The sequence below is a fragment of the Eucyclogobius newberryi genome, unplaced genomic scaffold, assembly GCF_026437365.1.
Source record: "Eucyclogobius newberryi isolate DKJ021-1_F unplaced genomic scaffold, fEucNew1.0.hap1 SCAF_11, whole genome shotgun sequence".
Lineage (NCBI taxonomy): Eukaryota > Metazoa > Chordata > Actinopteri > Gobiiformes > Gobiidae > Eucyclogobius > Eucyclogobius newberryi.
The window spans coordinates 30,985,378-31,005,215 of NW_027315735.1; the positions used below are offsets into that span (position 1 = coordinate 30,985,378).

The 19,838-nt window shown below is 44.1% G+C and overlaps 2 protein-coding genes across 3 annotated transcripts in view; one reads left to right on the forward strand and one right to left on the reverse strand.

The window, feature by feature from the left end:
* The window catches only part of micu3b (mitochondrial calcium uptake family, member 3b), a 36,365-nt gene extending 33,819 nt beyond the window's left edge, over positions 1–2,546 (reverse strand). For both annotated transcript variants that reach the window (XM_072439895.1, XM_072439894.1), the window contains exon 1: positions 2,244–2,546. In XM_072439895.1, the coding sequence (XP_072295996.1) occupies positions 2,244–2,501 (258 nt within the window). In that variant the 5' untranslated portion in view covers positions 2,502–2,546. The remainder of the gene's footprint in view (positions 1–2,243) is intronic.
* Positions 2,547–3,645: 1,099 nt separating this feature from the next.
* Positions 3,646–5,355, forward strand: fgf20b (fibroblast growth factor 20b). Its single transcript, XM_072433909.1, has 3 exons — positions 3,646–4,054; positions 4,629–4,732; positions 5,110–5,355. Exons 1-3 carry the CDS (start codon positions 3,748–3,750, stop codon positions 5,353–5,355), a joined length of 657 nt encoding a protein of 218 aa, XP_072290010.1. The 5' UTR covers positions 3,646–3,747.
* Positions 5,356–19,838: the final 14,483 nt, after the last annotated feature.

Consider the following 19,838-nt stretch of genomic DNA (forward strand, 5'->3'; position numbering starts at 1 on the left):
GGCGGCGGCGTGGCGGCGGCGTGGCGAGGGCCGATCATTGCCGCTTGCGGCTATATTTATTATTATTATTATTATTTTCAGCTACACAAGTGGAAAACTGATCCTTAACAAGTTCATGTTTAATTTCACATCAGCGATAATGCCGTCTGAAAGATGCTTGATACAAAACCGATTCAAGGCTTTTTTGCGGTGGAAAAAACCTGGCTCGTGGGACAGTACCTCAGTCATGGGGTGCGTGCGAGTCTTGTTGGGCCTATTTTTTTCTTTGCCGTGCGGTAGATAATGTCCCTACAAATGTTCAGATCAGAGGCCGGGGCAGTGTGGAGAGAGTGGATCTCTCTGTGAGGCGGCACTGGTCCAGGTTTAGTGGGCACAGAGCAGACGCCCGGGGGAATGCGTGCCCCCCTGTGCCTGACCATTACCCCACCTCTCATCTCCACTCGCCCCTCCGTCTGGCTCTGGTGTCCGGTTTCGTGTCCCGGATTCCTGCTGCCGGCTGTGGACGACTCTGAGGATTAGCCTGCGTCGACTTAAGACACTGTGCAATGTCCTTTACATGTGTCGCAAATTTAAATCGATTTGTCCAGCAATTTCAGGCATGTCGGACAGAAATCACAGTGTTTAGTCTGTCATTTGTAAGACTTGTTATAGATACTTTATACTTGTGTTCTTTGGCCATGATACGTTGTGGTTAAACATTGTAATTCAGATAGATAGATAGATAGATAGATAGATAGATAGATAGATAGATAGATAGATAGACAGTTTTGTGGGATATAATAGCATGTAATATAAATGATCTAGAATTGTGAGCAAGAAATCAGCTCCACCATTTAATAGATAAAATATGTAGTGTAAAGATTCTGTTCTATGATGTATAAAGCATGTATTCACACAGACTTTAAGAACTATTAAAGCCTTAAATTGAGATCTTGTTAAAGAATTATACTGATTTTGGTCATCAGATGCAACTGAATCAATATCATCATTTTTATGGTAATTTTTATTCATATAGGCTATTTTATTTTGTTTGTATGTGGGTTTTTTGCCTGAACTTGAACTCGAACTTGAACTAATATTTTAGGGGAGAAGTCTCCATAAACTAAAAATATAAACATCTCACGTCTAAAACCAAAAGAAAAAGAACTGTAACTTTTGAGTCCAGTCAAAAAATGTGGTGGAGTCGAAAAAACAGATTGCAGCCCTCAAATGTTGTGACGTAAAAGTAAACGTATCCACTGTAAAAAGTACATAAGTAAAGTGCATACATTTTTACTTACTTTGGACCACTATTTCACAGTAAGTACAGTATTAAAACCCAAAAGGCTCCAGTCTCTGGCGTCTCCCATGGATAAAGACCACCCCACAAATACAATAACAATATAAGAATGAACAGGACATAAACATATGTGACTTTATGTCCTTGTTGTGCCCTTGATGCTGCTGCTTGGACTGTTAAATTGTGCTAATGTTTACACAGTGGTTATACACTGGCATTTCTGTTCTTTCCCATTCAAAAGATCTGATATTTTGTTTTAAACCGTGAATCGCTACAGTCCTAATTTTTCCCAATTCTGAAACCCATGGATGAAGTCTGAATCTGTTCTACTCAGGCCTTTTCTCACAAAAGTATTCTAGTCAGTACCGACCCTGAAGCGGACGATAAACTGCCCTTTTGATCATTTCCCCAATATTGCTTTGACTAACGCTGATGCTCAAAACAAACCGGGCCGAGTCAGGAATCGATTTGTTTGAATAGTTTGTTTACGGTGCGCCCCCCTCCAGAGAGACACTGCACATCAGCTCCCGCCACAGACAAACGCGGCTTTCACCCCTGATAAAGAGGACGCGTTCAATCAAAACGAGCACGATTCATCTTCAATACACGTTACAGTGGCTGACAACGAAGCGTAAATCACGTGACCCAATTACCACGGCTATAATTAGACCGGTCTTCGGCGTTTTTTATTGTGCCACGTGACCGGGGACGCCCTTCAGCACCGAACGTGACGGACAGTTCCTTTTGGCGATCGAACGTCGTTGCTGTGGAACGGTTGATACGGCTGTGTCGTGTCGGCTGTTCGTTATATATCCCGTGGCAACGCAAACGTATCACCATGCCAACCACCGATAACAGATGCTCGAGAGTGAAATTGCATTTGTAGCCCGAATTCGTGTCGTTTTGTTCTGAAATATGAACGTGGTCAGAGTGATGAGAGTGAAGTAACCCGAGCCCCGTGTACCTGGTCAGCGGCTGAGACCGAGGGCAGGAGTCCGGTCTCGGTCAGTCCCGGTCCCCGTCGCCCCCTGCCCTCCTCGGAGCCGCGGGTGTAGTAAAAACAGAAGCCCGCCGCGGTGACACACGTCCCCAGCGCCGCCGCGGCTTTCACCACCTTTGTCGCCGTCGAATCCCGTTGTCTTCCCGCGGTGGACGTGGAAAAAGCCCCGGTTTTCTTGGCGCTGTGAGCCAGAGACAGGACGGTCCTGCGCAGCGCGGCCATGGCTGTTTACTCTCAGCTCCGTGTGAAGGAAAGCACGCGAGAGAAGCCGTGGGAGCGTCAAAGGCGCGCGGGTGTAGCGTGGAAATGTGCGCCCCTCCGGAGAGACACACTGTACTGTACTGTACTGTACCCTCACCCAAGCAGATCAATAAATTGTCCACTTTAAATACCAAACGATGTCAGATATGATGCTGCTTTATGTTCTGTATATGCCCATAATAAACATATATACATAATAGTGTTGTAGCCTTGGGATTATTTTAAACAGTGTTGTGTTTGATTTAACCCAATTGTAATGGCTAGTTTTCTTGTTTTTTATTGCATGTATCTATTCTCCTGCTATTAATGTCCTCAAAATTGTGGAATAAATCAAATGTATCAAATATTCTATGTTTTATTCATTATTGTGGTCAGTTAATTTACTTAAGACAGCTATAAGGAGCCATTTGCGATTGATGTCAACTACCCACTTCGTTGTACTTACTTGCAATTATTCACAAACAGAGAGTCTGGCTCATGTAAATATAGGGCTCAAAATGCCACAAAGCCATTTTATTTGTCTTTATTGATCTCATTTCAAGAAGAAAAACATAAAGGCTTAAGATAAGTGAAAATCTATGGCTTGTGACGGTGAAGCTTACAATTAAAACATACAAAAAAAGTTGTGATGTCATGTAATATTATGTTATCCTTCACCTGGTTGCACAAGATCGGAGTGCCCGTTTGCCCCTCTATTTTAACCACTATAAAGAGCATTCATCCACACAAAAACGTTACAAATAAAGCCTGCATGGAGGAACAATAAAGCAGCTATATTGTGCTGAGGCTTTTTCATTCCCGCTCCTCTCTCCTCCTCCTCCCCGCGTCTGTTCTCTACCTTTTATTTTCCGCTTCAGGAGCAGGAGGTGAGTCCCTGCCAGGGCACGTCTGAAGCGGCCGCCCCGCCCCTCTGCGCCCTGTGGTTCTGCACCTGCCTCACTCCCACCGCACTCCAGGAGCGCCGTTTTACCTGCGCGCTGCTCGTGCGCCTCTGCTCCTGCGCTCATGGACCTCTCTGCACATGACCTGGCTGGATATCGCTTGGATTGATGGATAAAACGTGACGGCCAAAGCGTTTCTGCTGCGTTTTCTTAATTCCTTTTCTTATGTTGAATAGAGGAACGCGCCTTGTCGCGGGTGGAACATGCAATAGTCGGTGCCAGGGAGTTGCATACGCGCCTTAATTGAACTTTACACCGGGGTGGCGATGGCAGCAGCTGCGCCCGGCCCCGTCGCGCTGTCTTTGGGGGAAGTCGGGGGCGTTCTGCACGGTGTGGACGGGCTGCCGCAGGTGGGGTCTCATTACTACCTGCCCGCGCTGCAAGGGGACGGCCCCGCGCTCTTCGGGGACCACCTCGTGTCGGGGGACAGACTCTACCGCGGTACCACGGCGGATCTCACGCACCTCAAAGGGATCCTGAGGCGGCGGCAGCTCTACTGCAGAACTGGGTTTCACCTGGAGATACTTCCTGATGGGACAGTGCAGGGGACCAGGAAGGACCACAGCAGATTTGGTAACTGTTTTATGCGTTGTAGCTTTTTATATGCATGAATGTATGACATCTATAAGTGGGTTGATCATGGACATGTCAATATGCAATATATTTTCCATAATTAAATAGACCCAATATGAAAAGACTGGAGTTAACTTTTGATCAATTGAAATAGACAAAGAGCCAACATTATGTAGAAGGATTGGATCGTCTATGAATATTCCTATGCATGCATTTTGTGGTACGGACCTTTCTTTGCAGCAATAATTACCACCTTTTTTGTTGTAAAATCTGTCATTTATTGCACTTTGTATCGTCCAGTTTGTGCAGATAATTAACAAACATCTTTTCTTCTTCTTCAAGTCGAATAAAAGGTGCAAAACTGATAAATAATCCTTTTTAACAGTAAATTCTGCGTAAGACCAAAGAGCTTGAGCGAATGATCTTGCAGGATCTGGATAAATAAATGCCCTCTGTTGTCCATTCACAGTTCTCAGCCTTGATACCTGATGCATTAAACCACAGCCTTATCAGTCCCATTGAAATGTGCTTTCATCTGAAGCCACGTTTGAACTGTTACCTCTCTCTTTCTCAGGGATCCTGGAGTTCATAAGCCTGGCTGTGGGGCTGATCAGCATTAAAGGAGTGGACAGTGGCCTGTACCTGGGCATGAACGACAAGGGGGAGCTTTATGGATCAGTATGTACAACACTTTTTCCAATAAAACTGTTATTCTAATTTGCCTGTGCTGTATCTGTGCAAAACACTCCTGTTGTTAAAGCTTCCACTGCCCATTTTAATCCTGGTTTGACCCTGTTCTGATCCTTGTTTAGTCCAGGTTTAGTTTCAGATTTAGCCCTTGTTTAGCCACAATTTTGATGTTAATATGCAAATGTGAACGCACTCTTAATATTAATACATCAGAACAACTTTTTAACACCTCTTCTGCAAGACGAGTGGGCAGGAACACCACGTCCGAACTCCCTGACCACTATATCACTATAATTCAGGATCGCTCGGTCCATTTCTTGTGGCCCACGAACACGCGTCTTTACACCTCTTCTGTCCTTCCCCAGGAGAAGCTCACGTCGGAGTGCGTGTTCCGAGAGCAGTTCGAGGAGAACTGGTACAACACGTACTCCTCCAACTTGTACAAAAACGGGGACAGGGGGACACGTTACTTTGTGGCGCTGAACAAGGACGGGACGCCGCGAGACGGGACCAAATCCAGGCGGCACCAGAAATTCACACACTTTTTGCCGAGACCCGTGGACCCGGACCGCGTGCCCGAACTGTACAGGGATATCCTGGGACACAGCTGAAACGTGGCGGAGGTCTTTCGAAAGGAGTTACCACAAACGAACGGGGGCCGGCCTGACATGGAATAAGATGGTAGCAGCAAAAGGAGGATATTGCCTTGCTACTAACCGACGGGGAAAGAGCCAACGGGGGCCCCTTGGAGGAATGCGAAAGGGCCATCTCTCAACGGGCCGGGAAGACAGTGTAGTGTGTCCAAATACTGTTGCATTGAGGGTGCGTTTGTTTCGGCGCAAAGGGGAGTTGAAAGAGAAATGAGAAAACGCTAACTCCACCCGGGGTTCGGATGTATAAGGAAAGGACGCGAGCGCAAGGCGAGAGGCCCCTCCGACTCCGGACCCCGGGAGCGCGGAGCTTGAAGGAAACCCGCAGCTGAACTCTGACAAGAGGCAAAAGAGCGACGTGTAAAAGAAATTATTTATTCACTTCACATACGTGTATTTATAGTTATATATTTATTTATTTGAGAATATATTTTTACAGTTAGAGCCGCGCCGATCATAGAAAAAGCGAGCGTTTGTGTTGAAAGACTGAAGCGCTGTGCACGTTTGTGAGTTTAGACGGTGATACGCGACCACAAAGGAACAAACTACAGCCCCCATTGCTCTTTATAACGGGATATCCCAGTCTTTATCAAGTCCAGCTCGGCTCGGAAAGCGTAAATGGGCGTGAAATAGTGCCAAATGTTTTCAGGAGGCCCGGGCTTCAGCCGATGAGGACATTAGAGCTCGGCAATCTACATCTTTTGGGCGAATGAGTTAATAAGTTGCTGAATGATAACCCCAAACCTTGACCCAAACGTTAACCGGCTTTATCATGTAAATATCATACATTTGCAATAAAGCGTGAGCCAAAATGTAGGCGGGCAGTCAATAAAGAGGTGGCGTTTGTCCGTGGAGGAAGCGGGGCCTGACTCAGACGGGGTTTCCACTCAGTCAAAGAGCAAAAGAGGCACACGGTGCACACACACGAGCCGCCGACTGTGAAGGGAGACGCTATAACACTGTTACGCCACGCACGTTTCTATAACCAGAAATCAAAGTTGAGATTTACAGATTCAGAAAAATGTTGACAATAAATTCTCTATTAAACCACAATTTTGTTTCTGATTTGTCAGGGAAAAGACGGTCGCGTTAGTAGCAGCACAGACATTTTCTCATGTTTTTTTTGTTGCTGTATCCTTATTTGTCTCGCTGGACATTGGAGTTTTTCAATAATTTCCCATTTCGTTGGTTGGGTAGATTGAAATTCACTTAATTTCACTTATTTCAAGGACATTTTTTGCCTATAACCAGTGTCTAATTTTAAGAAGGTGTAATTAGTGGTGTGGTATTAAACTTCATCTGGCATTTATTAAATCGCTAAATAAAGGCATTGACAAGCAGGCACGCCTCTCCACAGATCTTGCCTGTATCTTGGCCTGAACTCGTCGACTGCTTGGCTCCTTGGCTAAAAAGAGACGTTTAATGCCATACGGTGGAACATCCCGGGCTTCATGGGGACAAGCAAATGGCAAATCCTCCTCTTGACGAATGAGCAGCGTAAACAATGACCGTTTCACACAATTAATACAAAACAATTTGGTAATGCAGAGGTTGTATCATGTTTAGCGATGGGACGACTGTATCAGGACCACGATTATTTACTGCTCTGATTATTTTCGACCGTCCTTTAGATCGATCACGTCACAAATAATGTTTTGTTTTCAGTCCATGAGTTTGGGATACGGGTCTGATCACTGTGACGTATTTGTTTTTGCCTTTATGATTGATAAATAACCAAGATTCTACAAACCAAATCACCAAAATTCGACAAACTAGGGCCGGACATCACAGGGTCCCTCACGATCCAAACGCGATGCACAACTCTCGATACGATATTGCGATACATGCGATAATCGATGTGTTTTTTGTGATATTCTATGTATGATGTAAAACTTTTATCTTTTTTATAGCCAATACATTTTAACTGTTTAAAGTTGTTTTCTTTCTTAAAACTTAACATGAAATACACCAATGTTAATCATCCAAACAGTGACGAATGTTTCCTTTCTCTGAACAAAAAATGACTCTGAATCTTATATCGATACAGCAGCACACAATATCGATACTGTTTCACCAAATTTAGCATCATGATATACTGATATTTCCATTTTCAAACCTAGTACAAACAATTTTAATTAAAGAAGCCACTTTTTTGTGCTTCAAATGACCATACTTTGCTCAACTGTCATTTTGCTCCCTAATTAAGTTAAAAGATGATTTGTGTTTGTATTTAATGTCTTTGCGGGACGTCCCGTTGTGCGTTCACTGTTTGTCATTTCAAAACAACAACACAGCGCCTCGAATGAGACCTCGGCGGTTCCACTTGGACCCGTTCCTGTTTGTTTATCAAGTTTTTTTTTTTACGTGCACTTTTAAGAGCCAACACTGATACCTTTGACATGGCCACATTCCCTTCATGTTTTCCCTTTGCTCTTTATAGTTTAAACATATAAACGTGCTTACGAGCGCCGTGTTGTCTTTCTTTATGGACGACCATTACGCCGAGGGACGAGATGGATGCATAAAACTTCAAAGTCCCGAGCGTCCCAACGGGGAGGTCTCGCGGTGACACGGGCGGATCCACGTAAAATCTGACCCCCGGTCCAGTCCCGGTATCTCGCAGGACGGATAAAAGGAAAGGATCGGCGTGATAAGGATTAAGTAACTGGCATCTTTGGACAGTTTTAGGGGTTTTTAGGGCTGGTTTGGAAGTCTGTCCACGTTACGACGGCGGCGGTCAAGACGTCCCGCCGACCGTGCTTTTGATTGATGCATTTTTAAAGACAGAACTGACTGAGAAAAGTCGATTTCCAGTGAATTAAATGGGTGTAATTGTGCTGCTTCTTTTTCTTCTGCCCGTCCCATGTTTGGATACCGTATTTTCCGATGTATAAGTCGCAAATTTTTTCATAGTTTTGGCCGGGGTGCGACTTATACTTATATTTATACTTATATACTTATACTCCGGAGCGACTTATATGTGATATTATTTGTTATTTTCACACTTGCAACTGCATTTCATACTCCAGTGCAACTTATATATGTTTTTTTCTTCTCTGTTATGCATTTTTTGGCTCGTGCGATTTATACTACGGTGCCACTTATAGTCCGGAAAATACGGTAAATGGAAAGATCTTCGACGTTGTGATAATTGTTGGGATTTCTGAATTTTACCCTTTGTTTTACGCTCAATAACAACAACAACAACAACAACAACAACAGGAGGTATTCAACATTCAGGAAGTTCATACTTGAGCTTTTTGAATGAGAACTGCAGCGTTATAACGACTTATCAATAGGATTCTTCTTCTTTTTAAATGAATTTGAGTATTTCTATTAGATTTGCGGCACATGTTTTGTAGTTTTTGTCCCGGGAGCTTTAACGTTTGAGAGAGAAGACTGAAATATGAACCGATTAAACTGATTCTGAACGTGTTTGTTGAGGTCTAAACTACAAGTACGACAGGACGTCTCTATAAAAACGACAGGATGATTTGTCTCGATTGTGATGTATTGAGTAAATGAGAATGTCTCCCCTCTCTCTCTCTCTCTCTCTCTCTCCCTCCATCTTTTCTCTCTATCTTCTACTCCCCACGGTCCTTCTCTCTCACTCCTCTCTTTCTCCACAACCCACTTAATTTGCTCTCTCTGCCCTCTTTTCCTCCTCTCTCTCCCTTCTCCCTCATTTTCCCACTCTCTCCCTCCTTCTCTTGCCCTCACGTCTTGTCTCTCTCTCTCTCCTCCCTCCTCACCCCTGCCTCTCTTCCCTTTCTCTTTAATTCTCCTTCTCTCTCCCTCCTCTTCTGCCTCTTTCTCACTTGACTCCTTTTCTCTCTCCCTCTCCCTCCCTCCTCTCTCTCCTTCTCCTTTTCTCACACTCCTTCGTCTTTCTCTCCCCCTCTCCTTCCTCTCCTCGCTTTATATCACCAACTCACTCTCTCCTCCCCTCTGCCTCATTGCCTCTACTTTCCTCTCATCTCTCTCTCTCGCTCCCCTTCTCTTCTCCTTCCCTCTCCTTTTCTCTATTCCCTGTCTTGCTCCCATTCTCTTCTCCTTTCCTTCCCTCTCTCCCCATTCCCTTCTCCTTCCCTCTCTCCCCCTTCTCTTCTCCCCTTCCCTCTCTCCCCATTCTCTTTTCCTTCCGTCTCTCCCCCTTCTCTTCTCCCCTTCCCTCTCTCCCCCTTCTCTTCTCCTTCCCTCTCTCCCCCTTCTCTTCTCCCCTTCCCTCTCTCCCCCTTCTCTTCTCCTTCCCTCTCTCCCCCTTCTCTTCTCCTTCCCTTCTCTCTCTGGCACCCCTTCTCTTCTCCTTCCCCCTCTCCCCCTTCTCTCCTCCTTCTCTTCTCTCCTCCTTCTCTTCTCCTTCCCTCTCTCCCCCTCCTCCCCTCCTCCCTCCCTCTCTCCCCCTCCTCCCTCTCTCCTCCTCCTCCTCCCCTCCTCCCTCCCTCTCTCCCCCTCCTCCCCTCCTCCCTCTCTCCTCCTCCTCCCCTCCTCCCTCTCTCCTCCTCCTCTCCTCCTCCCCTCTCCCCCTTCTCTCCTCCTTCTCTTCTCCTTCCCTTCCCTTCTCTCCTCCTTCTCTTCTCCTTCCCTTCCCTCTCTCCCCCTCCTCCCCTCCTCCCTCCCTCTCTCCCCCTCCTCCCTCTCTCCTCCTCCTCCTCCCCTCCTCCCTCCCTCTCTCCCCCTCCTCCCCTCCTCCCTCTCTCCTCCTCCTCCCCTCCTCCCTCTCTCCTCCTCCTCTCCTCCTCCCCTCTCCCCCTTCTCTCCTCCTTCTCTTCTCCTTCCCTTCCCTTCTCTCCTCCTTCTCTTCTCCTTCCCTTCCCTCTCTCCCCCTCCTCCCCTCCTCCCTCTCTCCCCCTCCTTCCCTCCTCCCTCTCTCCTCCTCCTCCCCTCCTCCCCTCCTCCCTCTCTCCTCCTCCTCCCCTCCTCCCTCTCTACTCCTCCTCCCCTCTCTCCTCCTCCTCTCCTCCTCCCTCTCTCCTCCTCCTCCCCTCTCCCCCTTCTCTCCTCCTTCTCTTCTCCTTCCCTTCCCTTCTCTCCTCCTTCTCTTCTCCTTCCCTTCCCTCTCTCCCCCTCCTCCCCTCCTCCCTCTCTCCTCCTCCTCCCCTCCTCCCTCTCTACTCCTCCTCCCCTCCTCCCTCTCTCCTCCTCCTCTCCTCCTCCCTCTCTCCTCCTCCTCCCCTCTCCCCCTTCTCTCCTCCTTCTCTTCTCCTTCCCTTCCCTTCTCTCCTCCTTCTCTTCTCCTTCCCTTCCCTCTCTCCCCCTCCTCCCCTCCTCCCTCTCTCCCCCTCCTTCCCTCCTCCCTCTCTCCTCCTCCTCCCCTCCTCCCTCTCTCCTCCTCCTCCCCTCCTCCCTCTCTCCCCCTCCTCCCTCTCTCCTCTCTGCTGTCTGATAAACTGGGACTTTCCCGGCTGCACCTCCACATCAACACGCCTCTGTCATCGATTAAAACAGTTCCACGTGAGTTAAAGGCACAGACTTTAAACAAGTGATGTTTTTGGAGTTCAGAGGGAGAAGGAGACGTGTGCAGGGGAAAAAACACAAAAACCAGGACTAAACCATGACGACACCAGGATCAAACCACCAACTAGTCCAAACAAGGTCTTAACCAGGACTAAGGCAAGACGGAATCATGTCTAAACTAGGACTAAACCAAGACTAAATTATTATGAGACCAGGACAAAACCAGAACTAAATTGAAACTAGTCTAAACCAGGTCTAAATGAGGACAGAATCAGGCCTAAATCAGGACTAAACCAACACTAAACCAAGACTAAATTATGATAAGACCAGGACTGAATTAGAACTAAATTAGGTTCAGGATTAGTCTAGACCAGGACTGAACGAGGGCTAAACCGAGACAAATCTTGACTCGACCAGGATTAAAGCAGAAACGGTCCAAATCCAATCCAGACTAAACCAGCGATTCAACTAAACTGAAATGTGAAATGTCTGTTTCATAAAACAATGATAATAATCATGAAAGTGCAACTTATACTGTATGTACAACAGTCAAATGAAAGAAACAAGACTTTAGTGTAAATACTCGTTTGTTCACTTGTCGGTGGGTTTGAGAAGTTATACATTCAAAAGGCAAATAATATTTAAATCATGGGGGGAAACTAAAATGAATATAGCGACAATGCAGATTTTTTGCAGAATATAGTAAGTCCCTTACGACAACATTTTCCACATTTGTGAGTTTACCTCCCATGAGCACCAATAATTTGCGTCCATAACATCATAACACATAGATAATTAAACAAAAGTGAAATAATTAATTATTCAACACCAACGACAATCACGCCGTTGGTTGCAAGAAATCTAAGTTTGTGAAGCCCAATCTCTAACAAATGACGACGAGTTTCAACATTTGTGGGACGTAAGTTTGGACATTTCTTACAAATAAAAATCAAACCTCGAGTTGTACAAGAACCATCTAACCATCTGAAACTATGCAACCTCGAGACAAGAGCACAACCTGTTGATGTTGGTTGATTGCTCTCCGTCTGCTTCTCCTCAGTTATGCCGTGTGTATATATCAAAAGAAGACTAAATGAACGGTGTTGGAGTTCAAACTTGATGTGCAGACAGAGTAAATAAGTTACCTAACTCTAATCCAACTGGGAATTCCACCCCAAACTGTCCTCCTACATTCTGACTCACCCTCATTGCCCTTCTCCTGACATTTCAAAGCCTTTTCCCTTCAAAAACCCATCGGACGTCCTGTGATACCCGACTCCCCTAAGCGCTCCCTGGCACTTGCTAAACCGATGTTTTGGATTCGGCTTGGCCCCGAGACAGGCGCTTTTGTTCGCCGCTCTCCGCCCCGCACAGGTGGTCCTCTCCGAAAACACTTAAAGCCCTCGTCTGCAGCCGCTGGCCCCACTTTCATCGCCCCAGGACACAAGGTGAGCTCCCGGTGCGAGGGCGAGCGCGGCAGGTGTGGACGCCTGTGATCCCGCGCGTCTCTCTGCGGCCGCGGAGCAGGTGTCGACACCGGGAGGGGACGCGAGTCGGCGAAAAAGGCGGCCTGGAAACGGACGTCTTTGTCGGTACGGTTATCGGAAGCGGGGTTTGTCGAGCTGGGGGCCAAACGTGGGTCGCAGGAAGGTTAAATGGAAGCTGCCGCGTTTAAAATGAGTGTCGTTTTGTGACGTCGTCCACGGGGGAAATGATTTGGTCACAAACAGCACAACAAAACCATCGTCACTAACAACGGTGATTGATTATGTTTCGATAAGTCGACTCGTCAAGCGATTATTTCTACACATTATCAACTCAATAAAGGTTGAAACATAGGGACTGGCGGCTTGTAGAAAGCGAATATGAACAAATAAAGTGTGTAATTGATTAAAAAGTGTATTATTTGATTGAATAATGCCACTGTCTTGGTTATAAAAGGTCTTTCTGTGTGTGTCTTTCGAATCTGCATAGCCCAGATAACGATAACGGGGGAGTTTGACATCTAAGGCAGGAAAACCTTTGGAGCTTTAACTACTTCTGGATCACTGTGCACAGAACCGCTTCAAAACTTCAAGAAGAAAACATCGAAAAGGTCCGCGGGGAAGAAATGCACAGCTCAATGAACCAACAGGTCGCTCTGTAAATGACGCCGAGGATCGTAGCTGGGCCTGTCGCAATAATAACTATAGTTTTGCAGCACGATATATATTATTGCTGCAGAAAATGTCACGATAAACTGTGACATTGAAAGTATTTTATGTATGTATTAAATGTACAGCATCCTTAGCACGACCTGCAACAAATCAATAAATGAAATGACAATTAGCCACAGAAGTTACGTATTCAACCTTCTGCAGCTCAAACCACAGATTAGATTACATTAGATTAGCCTTTTAGCGAAATGTATCCTCTGCATTTGACCCATCCTCACCATATACGATACGCGATGAATACTGTGCCCCTGAAATACGTTGTTCCATCTGTCGCCCATTGAACGATAAATCAATATTGCATTTATCGTGACAGGCCTAAGCAGAGCGACTACTTTCATCGTCTAACTTTGCAACGGTACCGAAGATAAATTGGTTGAACGCTGAAAGTGGCGACGCACTCTAATATTTACAGATAAACGCAAAGTTTGACTCGCTCGGTGAATCCGCGCGACTCTGCGGCCCGTCCCCGGTTATCATGGAGCATAATTTGTATATTTATAAAAAGCCGGTGGGCGGGGCTGGGACTCACCTGTGTGTGTTTGCACAGGCGTCTGCAGCTTTGAATCCTGCACCTGTTGATTTGAGGCTCTTTCTTGTTTGTAGACTCCTTAGCGACGGCTGTGGGCACAAATTAAGAGCTGCACATGTGTTTATACGGATTAGGTCAGAAGTGTAAGTATAGCGTTATCCACTTGATATTTTGGGGATTTGATCGCGTCCAGCAGGCAGCAGAAATATCAGATGAGTGACGAGGAACTGCGTGTTCCAGTGAAGGGAAGCGGCACACAAATCCGACCGCTGTAAAAACACAAACGTTGTAAGTAATTAATAATTGTCCGTTCAAGCATGTTTTTTCTTGAAGAGTTTTTTTTTTTAATCATTGGAAAGTACAGCATTTACAGTGAACAAATTAGGTGTTGTTTTTTTCCTTATAAAGAACTGACAAGGCAAGAAAGGCTTTGCAGTTAAATGGTCCGGTGTTCAATGGGTTCTTTAGTGATGCAGCACCAGTAGTTCCAGTTCACTCAAATGTCTGAAAATTCGTCCTCTCTCTGGAGTTTTAGCTGAGTCATGTAAAATAATATATTTTTAGAGATCAAGCAGCGAGTCACAGCGGGATGATCACAGAAAACATACTAAAGCCCACATACTCTACGTCTGTGTTTATTAAGTTAGGTGTTTGAGTGTCAAAGCTAATGCTAATCTAAATATATACTTAAATAGGAAATCAAAAAAAAAAAAAAATAATTTTAGTCAGCTTTAGATGTAGCAGATTCTGGAACATTCCCAGAGGATGTCTTGTCAGTGTGGTTCCCCATCAACTTAAAAATGTGCAACAGGTCAAGGCTCCAGCCAGACACTCACGACTAACTCCTCCAAACAGGTTTGAGTCAATGTATGAGGAACGTCTTCACCACATGGGTTATCCTAACAGCCCTGTAACTGAGCTCAAAATCAAACATTGTACACTGACTGCAGCTCCCTCATCACTGAGGACCTGATTAGCATCAGAATAGCCAGGGCTTCTCCCACCCATGGCTTCAAAACACTATTGTATACGACTGGTTGATAGCATTACAGGGCTGTTAGGACACAAAGAAGAGTTGTTTCAAACGATACTGTAAACAGTTATTAGCAGGAGGCTCCACCCGGTGGGCAGGGCCTGCTCTGAGCAGAATAAATAACTGAGTTCTCAGACTAGATCCGCAGGTTGAGAATGACTCTTGGATGACAGTTGTTGAGTCCAGATGACAACTGAATCTTTTTCTACAATGAGGGATGACACCGATGTGGATTAAACTATAGAGAACCTTTTCAACATATGGGTTATAACATCCTCACATTGTAAGTGACTGTACAAAACAAACTGCACAGTTTTATCATAAATGGGTCATTTTTCACACCTGCTGCATTGTCAAAGTACTTTTTGTGCCAAAGCGATAGTGATTTCTCGTGATGTCTTCGGTAGTCACTGAGCGCGGCCTCTTGATCCTCTGACACCGTCCGAGCTGTCAGCCGCCGTGGAAAGTATGCGCCTCTGTTTGCGTCGCCGTGGAGACGTTAGCCATGTTTAGAGTTTAGGAAACAAAACGAGGAGCAGAGACTGTCTGGTTCACGCGCAGATCGAAGAGTAGAGAAGTGTCTCGGGCTGCGGTGGTGACGGATGGTGTTTTGTTTAACCGAAAGGGCTTGAATGACACTCCACCAATGAGGCTGAAGCGCTGTAATGCTCAGTGCAGCAACTATAGGGTAAAGCTTTATTTGAAAGGCTACAATTATATCATGTCTACGGCTAAAAACAAAACAATAACTAATCTCCAAGACGTTACCTGCCCCGCGCATGTAATTTATACCTAACAATGCTCTCATGTCATTTAGAAGTTCAGATTGTGGATGCTTTTTCACCTTCGATTTATAGGCAATACCGATTCCAAATATAAACATACAAATGTCTCAAATGTTCCTCGTTACAAACTTTTACACACAACTGCTGATTACTCACTAGTCCTAAAAGTTGCCAAAACAACAACAAATGTAAGAAGAAAACATAGAGCAGTATAATTTGTATTAGGGACGTCAAGATGAGTCGGTTAATCGATCATCGGAATCAGGTCACAATATAAGAACTAAAAACGAATAATTGTGACTATTCAAGAGGCAAAATTATGTAATTTCTATTCAATTTGGACCCCAAAAAGTACCACTAAAAAGTACACCTAAATGTATAATGACTTTGATGTGACTGTTTATATCAGCTTTACTGTTGCATTCAGAAAGTTTGATTTCACAAAGCTGGACGTGTAGTATTGGGACAGTAATGTATTAGAATGTTGTGTAAATAATTGTGAATAATCGCGATATCGTGATGTTTCTTCTCACAATAATAATCGTAAAACTAAAATTAGATATTGTGACGTCCCTAATTGATATCATAAATACACTTTTAGAACAGCTGTATCGCACATGCCCAGTTCACATTCGTTCCTGGATTTGTTTAAAATGCTGTGTGAAATTAATCTTTTTTATTGCCTGTAACTGTGAGAAAAGGAGGCATGTTTTCTGTGTATTCAGCGTTACGCACGCCTTTTCCTACACAAAGCACCGTCTTCATATTTACATTTCAGATTATAAAAACAGTCAGATGGATAGCGTGTATTGCATTATCCAATGCTGCATTATTGATATTGTAGAAAATTATTGTGTAACCCAAAAGCACCCGGGTAATGAAGAAAAATATACATTTTGAAGAACCAAAAAGCTCCTGGGGCTTTATCCAGACCAGAGCATCTCTTCTAACTGGAAGATTAGATAAATATGCTCATTTCAATTTGAAGCCGAACATCCAAAGAAAACCCCTCCAGAAACAAAAGCACCATGAGATTTGATCTGAACATTTACTGTGATGCTTCAGAGCAGATTTCTTTGACCTTTTGTGTCCAAAATAAGAACTCTTAAGTTCACAAGTATCAAGTAACTGCACTGACTGACGGTGTACAGCACGGAGAGGAAACAATGTCAGGAATTCGAGGTGTTTCTACTTTCAGTCACTGCCAGACACCACAATCCATTTAAATACAGAAGCAAAATCGTACTTGTTTGTTGGAGTATTTTCAATATTGTGAATATTTAAATTAATAACGGCAACGCAAGGCAAGTTTGTTTGTAGAGCACATTTCATACTCAAGGCAATTCAAAGTGCTTCACACAGCAGGAAAAATAATGCATTAAAATCACAAAGAAATTACAGCTCAAAACAATTTAAGACATAAAAGAGAAGAGTGCAAAGAAAAATCCTTTCAGTCATATGCACAGGTAAACAAAACTGTTTTTAGCTTAGATTTGAACACATGTGCACAATATGAATATTGTATGTGATTATCATTAAAACGAAAAGTTTTCTGCATCTAGTGATACAGTGTTTGATGAGCTTGTTAGCATGCTAATGTTTGTTAGCTTTACTGTGTCAGTAAACTCGACTCTGGGCTCTGAGAGTTGTGAAAAGCACTTCTAAAATTAGACAAATGCAAATGAGGAATACACTTGGACCACAGCAAGATCGATCATTTTAATCTCAACAAACAATGAAACAAACAATCTCCCTGGAGAGGAGAACCCTAAACCAGAAACCAGTTACTTAGTGCATCAACATTTAAAGTAAAAAAGGTAAATGTACCCATATAATTGTGCTGCATTTACACAATCAAACAGGGCAATCCACTTAGAATGACCGCTGTGTGGCCAGGATGTCACCAAAACTAATTTCCTCTCCTGGAATTCATTAAGGACCTGTTGTTTGGAGTGGACCTGGAGGAAGACTGTACCAAAGTGGAAATGTCCGGCTTTGTCGCTTCTAAGTCAGGCGGAAAATTGCAAACCCATTTGTCATTGTGTGCCGCGATGCGCAGGTCGCTCAGTGGATTCCTCCATGACAAGCTTTGAGAGAAGAAAATCGACCGTTTTTCCACCCGCCTCGCCCTTTCACACCTGCAGCGCGACGTAGAATAACAAAAAGTGGGGCCGGACCTGAGAAAAAGACAGGCTTTAGAAAGAAAAACGATACGCGACAAGAATTCGGTGTGAAACAGTGTACGACTATTGGCCATTGCTTCAGTGTTTGCACTTTGGCCAGCGTCCAAAACCCGGAGAATACCGCTAATTATTGCTGACTTTGGGCAAAAAACAAGTCCCGCAGCTGAACTGGGATGCTGTTTGTTATTTTCTCCGCCAAAACAGCAACGTCTAGATTTGAGGTAAAAGGCGGAGAGACACTTAAGAAAACTTTTGCAGGTTTGAGTGACTGGTTAATCCCACACACAAGCACGGAGTTGTGTGAGTTACCACAGACGACGGTGATTCACTGCACACATCAAAGAGGCAGAGCAAATTTGGGATTAAATAAAGACACGATGATGTAATTTAATGTAAAAAACCTTCAATAGTTTGTGCCTGTGTCTATGCGACCTGTTTTTAGGGCGCCATCTAGACTTAAACAACACAAATGCTTCCTCTTTTGGGCTGTAAAAGAGTGGTAAAGAATCAGAGGTGGATAGAGTGGGACAACTGTGTACTCAAGTAAGAGTAACGTCACTTCAAAAGAACATTACTCGAGTAAAATGACCAGGAAAAGAGCGAATAAAGGTGTTTAGAGTGTAAAAATAACATCTGATTTATTATTTTAAAGACAAAACAATAAATAATGCACAGAATCCTGTGTTTTTAAATGACAGACATAAAAACAAATGGGAAAAAAATGAAAAGGAGCAGGACATGAAATGCAAATGTTCAAATAATATCATTTAAAAATAAGCTTTTGTCACTTTGATTTAGTCAAAGAGGAAGCAGAACTTTTACTCAAGTAAGAGAACTGTTACTTCATTAAAATATGAGTCAAGTACATGAGTAAATGTATGCTGCCAGAAAAGTACTTGTAACAGTACAGTTTCTGAGAAAGTGAAGTAAAGTTTCAAAGTTTGTCACCTGGACCGTTTTAGTAATCAAATACCTTCCATTAGTAAACTGTAGGACTGAAACAAGTTAATCGATTAATTGCAACTAATCGATTACGGAAAAATCATTGATGAATTGCTTTCTGAACTATTCACTGACAGAGAAAAGGTTTTATGACTCAGACAGAGCAGCAAATACCTCAAAAAGACACGAGAAACGCTATTTTGACGTGGAAATAGTCAAAGACAATGTTCTCTACAAGCATTAATTTAATCTTGGTCAAATTCAACCAAAATTTCATTCACAGGACTTTTGCAAACAAAATAACTCATTCATTAATAAATAGATGGCAGGTTAATCGATTACTAAATACTGGCACTACACACTTGATTAACGTTTTATGCAATTGTACAAAGTGTGTAAGTGCCAAAGCCGCACTTCAGAGCGTTGGGATAAAGAAATACAGCGGCGTAAAACAGTCGTTAGTGCGTTTTTAGATGAATCACAAAGCCACCGCTCAGTTTAGTCTGGATCATTCGCTGAATTAGCCACAAACAAATGAAAACAGGCTTAACGTTTTTACAGTTTACGTTGTTGTTGGACAGTCGCAGATTCATTTAACATATCGTCAGTTTAAGACATTCCTTTCCATTGTTTCCTGTTAGCTCTCGCTGCTAAGTCGCTAAAGCAGAATCGCTGCGCCGTTCGAAAACATGACAGCGAGATGCATTGTGGGTAATATACTTACCTGAAGTCGCTCCGCACTTGCTGGAAGTGCAGAGAGAAGCTCCACACCACAGCGGCTCGTCGTGAGTGGCACAGCGGCGATGTTCTATTAAGCACATTTCCAGCTGAACTACAGTGTGCACAACGACTACTTCGCTGATGCTAATCCCTAAATCAGCACAAAACCGGCATTAGGTGTGAACATTCGTGTCAGCCGTGACGCCGACGGAGACAGACTTTAACCTGGCATTAAAAGTCGGTGCGTTAATCCGCCGCATTGAGCCAGACACACATTTATAAATCAGAAGCTAAAAGTGAGCAAGCCTCGACTCGCCTTTTACACAGACAACACAGGATCGAGCCGAAACCACTTCAGACAAATCATTGGGAATGAATAAAACGGTCCACAACCGCGACTGTATTCGGAATCCAAACTATATTCTAAGTTTTATTAGAAAGATGGCGTGAAATGAGGCTCATCGTATCGTGGGTTTTGAGACTGCTCTGTGAATACTGGACTAAATACTAGACTAATACTGTGAATACTGGACTAAATACTAGACTAATACTGTGAATACTGGACTAAATACTAGACTA

Coding starts and splice junctions, on each gene's coding strand:
- fgf20b (XM_072433909.1), top strand. CDS start 3,748: ATGGCAGCAGCTGCGCCCGGCCCCGTCGCGCTGTCTTTGGGGGAAGTC. Junction 4,055..4,628: donor GAAGGACCACAGCAGATTTG/GTAACTGTTTTA, acceptor TCTCTTTCTCAG/GGATCCTGGAGTTCATAAGC. Junction 4,733..5,109: donor AGGGGGAGCTTTATGGATCA/GTATGTACAACA, acceptor GTCCTTCCCCAG/GAGAAGCTCACGTCGGAGTG.